Raw genomic sequence first — 6928 nt, 5'->3', positions numbered from 1 at the left:
CTGGTAATTCCACTCAGTGCCAGATAATAAACCAGGTCTAAAAACAGGTCTAAAAACAGGTCTAAAACCAGGTCCAAACCAGGTCTAAAAACAGGTCTAAAACCAGGACTAAACCAGGACTAAAACCAGGTCTAATCCAGGACTAAAACCAGGTCTAAACTAGTCTAACACTAAGACTCTAAACACTAACAAGACTAAACCAGGACTAAACTAAGTCTACACCAAGATTAAACCACGACTAAACCAGGACTAAATCTAGGTCTACACCAAGACTAAACCAGGACTAAACCAAGACTAAACCAGGTTTAAACCAGGTCCAAACCAGGACTAAACCGGGACTAAACCAGGTCTAAACCAGGACTAAAACCAGGTCTAAACCAGGACTAAAACCAGGTCTAAACCAGGTCTAAAACCAGGACTAAACCAGGACTAAAACCAGGTCTAAACTAGGTCTACACCAAGACTAAACCAGGTTTGAACCAGGTCCAAACCAGGTCTAAACCAGGACTAAACCGGGACTAAACCAGGTCTAAACTGGGACTAAACCAGGTCTAAAACCAGGTCTAAAACAGGATTTAACAGGACTAAATCATGCTGCGTGGACCGTGTCTCCTCCTCTTCTATCAATAATATATATTTTTTAATACGGTTCAGGAAAGTCTGGGCTTTTTATTTTCTTTTAGCAGACAAAATTTCTTATGTTTCGATATCCTCGTCTTTGCTTCTCTACAGCAAATCAAGTAATCCAAAGTATTCAGATTACATTACTCATTTTATGTAATTTAATGGATTACGTTACAAACTACATTTTGGTATATGTAATCTGTAATCTGTAGGGGAATACATTTTAAAAGTAACCTTCCCAACACTGTACCTAGAGTACTTGTGTACCTGGAGCTTCTGCCAGCATCTCTAGAGTAGACCACGCCCATGCCCTGTTACTTACACTGCTGACACACAGTCATTATGGAGACCAGGGAGTAGAGTCTGTCCCCTGTCCAGGCCCCTCCACACAGCATTGCTCCTTTGGGCACACTCACATCAGAGGTACCAGAAGGAGCACTGTCATGGTGCATGGTTCTGGTAGGCAGGCCGCATATTCATGCATTTGTTTAATGACATTGGCAATACAACTTTTCTCTGATTTTGATTTCTTCTGCTGTGGCGGGTCGTGTCATTCACAGATCTAAACACAAATGTCTGCTGTGGGACTGAGGCTGTGAACACTAAGTCTGAGTCCGAACCAGAAAGTAAAAATGTGTGACGAAATCAGTAGTGTTCAGATGGAGGATTTGGCCTCTGTGTGGAGACATCGGGTGCTCCAAAAGACTAAGGCCATACTGAGCCAGTCTAACCATGTACTACGCTCACAGTTTGTGCAAATGCCCTCTGGGAGGAGCTATATCACCCCACAGCAAAAGACCAACTTCTACGCTAAATCTTTTATTCCTTCTGCCATAAAGCTTTTAAATGGGAAGTAAATTTGCTATTGTGTCCCTGATGCACTGAGGTTTGAATGTATGGCGTCTGTTTTTCTTTTTTTCTTTTATTATTTATATATTGTGCACGACCAGAGATGTGCGAACTGAATTGCCCTTTGGGATTAACAAAGTTGTTGATTGATTGATTGACTAAGATCTGGGCAAAACAACAACATTCAAACCAGTCTATGAACCTATGACACCATGTCTTTTGAAGGGTAAACCACTGATTTGTCTCCATGGAGACATGGAGTATTGCAGTAAACCAAACTATCTCTATAAAGACAAAATGTTAATGCTCCCAGGTCAAGTTACAAGTCAGATCTGTGGAGTGACAAGTCTCACTTTAATGTTATGCACACACTTAAAACAGTTATAACTTATAATAGGTTACAAAGATAAATTTAGTGATATACTGTATAAGTTTCCAGTTAAAAGAATAGCATCTCCATGGAGACAAGCAAGTAGCGGACTCCAATCAGAAAAGTTACATAATGCCTCTTTAAGTAAATTGTAATAAACAATACAATGTACATGTACTTATTATATATATTTTTTTTAAATAAGAACAAAAAAATAAGAATTCCAAATCAACCTTCTGTTTATTGACTAATTTCTGTACATTCTTTCAGGGTGGTCTTCTGATCAGCTCCATCTCTGGTTCCTCATCTTCTGAAGACATGATTCTTCTTGTCAGCTTCATCAAATAATTTCTGATCAGCTCATGTTCTTCATCTTCTGGCAGCGGCGGATTGGCAATTATTCTGGAAAAGCCCAGAACAGCCGTCCGCTCATGGACCGGGTCGATTTGTAGGGGAAAATTCCAGGGCCTTTCTTTGGTCCCAATCTGCCCCTGTCTTCTGGAGATACAGTTCTTCTCATCAGCTTCATCAAATCACTTTAGATGTGCTCTTGTGCTTCATTTTCTGGACACTTGGTTCTTCTCGTCAGCTTCATCACGTCACTTCTCATCAGCTCCTGTTCTTCATCTTCTGGAGACACGTTTTTTTCTCGTCAGCTTCATTAGATCTCAGGACCACAGGGCTCAGGTGGCCCCTCCAAACCAGTCATCCTGGGCACAGAAACAGAAAGAGAAAGAGAGTTAAGGCGTGTGCACATTCAAAATAAGATACTATAGAATAATTTCTTACGTCATGTTTGTTTGTTTCCGGAAACACGGTTCTTCAGGTCAGCTTCATCAAATCACTTCCGATCTGCTCTTGTCCTTCATCTTCTGGAGACATGGTTCTTCTCATCAGCTTCATTAGATCAGGACCACAGGGCTCAGGTGGCCCCTCCAAACCAGTCACCATGGGAACAGAAACAGAAACAGAAAGAGAGTTAAGGCGTGTGCACATTCAAACTTTCAGACTTTTACGTGTTGAAGTACATGTTTCATTATATATTTTTTACCAACACATAAGACTATTAAAAAAAAAAAAAAAAAAAAAAAAAAAAAAAAGGAGAAGTAGGGAGTGTCCCACTGACTGGTGAGTTAGTGAACAAGCCCACATCTCAAGATACAATCATTCAAATCAGTCTCCAAAGAGACTGTTTACAAAGGCTTTGAGTAAAATACACATTTGATTGGATTTGAAATGGCACGTTACAGGCCGTACAAGGTGAATCCAACACAACAAGAACAGGAGATATAAGTGAACAAAGCCACACCTCCACACTTTATAATTATTCTCTCATAGTTATTATAATGAGATTTGCAGTTGTTGAGAATATGGCTTTACTGCCTTAAAGCTCCATATAATATATATATTTTTGTATAACACAGTTAGTCCTTAGTAGTTGTAATACTAAGTACTATAAAACACACTCTCACCGCTAACCCTTCTATGCCCAGAAAAACACAAGTTTACAATAAATGCAAGGTGTACTATGCAGGAATTTCTGATTTCTGATTAAATTTAAATCAGTTAGCATCCTAGCATTTTTTCAGTACAAACGAACCTGGGGCCCAATTGCGTATTACATGTATTATAATAAGATAGTTAACAATCACTCAGTTAAAACATAAGTCAATGATAAAACTTTACATTTTATCATCAAAGTTTTTATGAAATCCTATATAATAATCCTTGCTTTTTTCCTACTTAAAAATTATAACAATCATTTTCACCTCAAACTCAAAGAAAATAAAAAGTCAAGGTGCACTATGCAGGAATTTCTGTCAAACTGTAGTACTCAAATTAAATTTTACATAAATTAGATTTTAGTCTGTGAAAAGAGTAAAATGTATTATTATTACTATTATTATTATTATTATTATTATTATTATTATTATTGTTTGCTTGTTGAAATCTTACATAGTGTTCCCTACTAAAAATCTAAAATCTGTATAAATCAAAAAGTATAAGGTGTACTATGCAGGAATTTCTGTAAAACTTCAGTACTCAGATTTGAATTCAGAATAAAATTACAGTTAACTCAGTAAGAAAAGGTTATGTCTTTTCACCAATGTTTGTTGTTTTATGAAATCCTACATAGTATTCCTTACCTTCAATCTATTCGTTTTTAAAAATCAATCAATCAAGAAATCAATCAATCAAGAAATCAATCAATTAAGAAATCAATCAATCAAGAAATCAATTAATCAGGAAATCAATCAAGAAATCAATCTATCAAGAAATCAATCAATCAATCAAGAAATCAATGGGATGATGGGCGTGGTTTAAGGTGGTAAAAGTCGCCGCATTGAGCCAAGCTCTGAGTCTCAGAGGCTGAGTTCAGTCCTCGTCCGACTCAGAGTCTTGGAACAGGTGGTGGTAGTGGAACCTGAAGCGTCCAGGCGTCCCAGAGGAGGTGGAGGGGCCTGGGTCGGAGGTGGTGGGGCCTGGGTCGGAGGTGGAGGGGCCTGGGTCGGAGGTGGTGGGGTCTGGGTCGGAGGTGGAGGGGCCTGGGTGGGAGGTGGAGAGGCACGGCCGCTTGGAGCTAGGGTCGTCCTGTTCTTCATTGTCTTCATCCCTGACGCGCTTGTGTCCGCTGCGAGGAATGAAGTCCAGAGCAGGACCCACAGGAGGAGGATGTGGAGCAGCAGGAGAGCTGGGTGCTTGCGGCTGAGGAGGGGGGGTCGGGACGCGATCCTCTGGCTCCACAGCTCGAACTGGAAGCATCCACCGGACCGCCCAGAGACGAGCTAAGGCGTTGAATGCTTCTATCTGTCTATCTTCGAGGAACACTCGCCTCTCTTCTTCCTCTTCGTCCTCCTCTTCATCCTCCTCCGCGTCACTCCTCTCCCAATCTTCCAAACCAAAATCAGCGAGCCCGTCGTTCCAGTCCTCTTCAATACCTAACCCAAAATGAAACCAAGGCCCACCTACCTCCAACTCACCTTGGTCCTCCAGGTCCAGAGGGTCCTGAACGGCCACTGCAACAGATTTGATAATGTTAAAATCTCTTCAATTTGTATCTGGAGCAAGTCAGACTAGTACCACAGGCTCTACTAACTTATACTACTACTACTACTCCCAGTTATTTACGTAACATATCGAAGGTGTATGGTTTATATCTGGAGGAGCCAGAGTTTGCAGGGATGATTTGTTATATTGATGTTTGGCTCTAAACTAACTGTAGGTTTATAACATTGATTCTGATCAGTTCAGATGGCCTATTTTACTGTTACATCTATTGTGGTGTATTCCAAATTGAGCAATTAGGACCGGCTGAATACATTTGGTAGTGTATGACATTGTCATTACAGTGCTGCAATGCATGGTTCAAGAACAGCAGGAAAATAGGAACATGCGATCAAAATCAAGATAAATGATACTATAAAGAAATACAATAGACACAACACTGTCAGCTGAGTAAAGCTGTAAGGCTATAAAACTACACAATAAGTGGATCTGACTGTAGTTATGAACAGTGCAGCAAATGGACAAGAATAAACAGTAGATAAAGTGATGTGAGTATACTATATTATTTGTACAATAAGTAGCTATAACTCTGTATTATCTACAGTGCAGCATATGGACAAATTAAATCAAGTGACTTGGGTGAATTGTATCTGCAAAGTCTCTCATTATGTTACAGTATTGCACATGATTAGGCCTACTACAGGCGGACGGCACGTAAAGACCTACAGCGCTAAGAACACACCATTTTTATTGTGAATTTCTCCTTGGATTTGGGTCATACATAATTGTAATTTAAAAAATATAACCAAACATTAGGCTACAGTACATTTTGCTGGGTTCTTGGTTTTTGCCTGGCCTAATTCATTCTGTTATGAGGGTCTATTTGATGAATGAGTTCATATTTATGAATATAGTTATGGATTATTAGTTGAACCCTTTAATTAAGCATGCTTTTTATACTTTATAGGCTATATGGTTGGTCCTATAGTTTTCTTGCAGTGATTTGAGTCTGGCATCTCCTCCTAAACCAAACCTCAAATGGAATGCTCAAATTAAATCAAACACCGGGGTTTCTATGGAGATCAAATGTGCATTTTTTAAAACATTCCAATTTAGCATTGCTAGCCTAGCGCCATGTTATTTTCACAAAAATGACACTCAAACCCTGATGAATTTTGATGCTCAGAAAATACAAGATCGATTATTTCCTATAAATGTGACGATAACTTTTCACTACGCACTCGTGCTGATATGTTTCGAGCAGTTTCACGAGCTAACATGATCGAACATGAAATGGTTGAGTTAAAGTCACAAACTATCAATTCATAAACCTGTATTAGGAGCCAAACCTTACACCCATGTGAATAAAACTTCTTGGCATGAAGTATTTTGACTATGTTATTAATATTAATCATAATTTATCATGTTTGAATGTTATTGGAGTAATCTTACCTTCGGGGACGAAGTCCCGGTGGTCGAGGAGGAAGGTGAACCCGCCCATGGTGAAGTTGTCTCGATAGTCTCGGTTTGGTGCGTTTTCAATCCTTCAAAACAGTGAACAGAGAGTTACTGAGTGTTTTATAATCGCTGATGGGCTAATAAGAGATGAATACCAAAGTTACGTACAAGTGTTCACAGAGCGTCCAAGAGGCGTTTTCTCAGGTGAGAAGTGAGTAACTGAGCGAGCGGCAGCCGCTTATATTGTGCGTCCAGACGTTCTGTTGCTATGGCCCCGACGCACGACGCACCTCCTGACCGTACGTCTTTACGCCTTTGACTTGTCAGTAGCCTAATAGGCAATTAATTTGAAGAGAATAATCATTAAATTAGGGCCTGGTCCATGCGTGGTTTTACTTGTAGCCTAAAAGTTATAATTTATTTGACCAGACCACGACTCTGCTGCCAACACCACTACAGAGACCTGCACCAGTGGCGGAGCGTGCATTTCACACCTTGGCCTTCAGTAGTGCTCCATCTGAAACAATCCACTCCTCAATAACTATTTTATGGTTATAAAAGCATCTTATTATACAGAAATACAGTATAAATAGCCGTGGAGATTCCGTTCACGGAGAAGTG

General features: G+C 39.8%; 1 protein-coding gene across 1 annotated transcript; it reads right to left on the bottom strand.

Annotated features, from left to right (window-relative positions):
• Positions 1-4177: 4177 nt before the first annotated feature.
• LOC129409903 (histone-lysine N-methyltransferase 2B-like) lies at positions 4178-6558 on the bottom strand. The gene is made up of 3 exons (XM_055156842.1): positions 6476-6558; positions 6302-6393; positions 4178-4860 (listed from the first exon to the last, which is right to left on the bottom strand). Exons 2-3 carry the CDS (start codon positions 6348-6350, stop codon positions 4220-4222), a joined length of 690 nt encoding a protein of 229 aa, XP_055012817.1. The 5' UTR covers positions 6351-6393; positions 6476-6558; the 3' UTR covers positions 4178-4219.
• Between the last annotated feature and the right edge of the window lie 370 nt (positions 6559-6928).

Source organism: Boleophthalmus pectinirostris, unplaced genomic scaffold, assembly GCF_026225935.1.
Source record: "Boleophthalmus pectinirostris isolate CB_2022bp ecotype Guang Dong unplaced genomic scaffold, ASM2622593v1 HiC_scaffold_20, whole genome shotgun sequence".
In the NCBI taxonomy this organism is placed as follows: domain Eukaryota; kingdom Metazoa; phylum Chordata; class Actinopteri; order Gobiiformes; family Gobiidae; genus Boleophthalmus; species Boleophthalmus pectinirostris.
Note: the sequence above shows the minus strand (reverse complement) of the source record. Positions and strands in the feature narration are given on the sequence as shown.

Coding starts and splice junctions, on each gene's coding strand:
- LOC129409903 (XM_055156842.1), bottom strand. CDS start 6,350: ATGGGCGGGTTCACCTTCCTCCTCGACCACCGGGACTTCGTCCCCGAA. Junction 4,861..6,301: donor CCGGGACTTCGTCCCCGAAG/GTAAGATTACTC, acceptor AATCTGTTGCAG/TGGCCGTTCAGGACCCTCTG.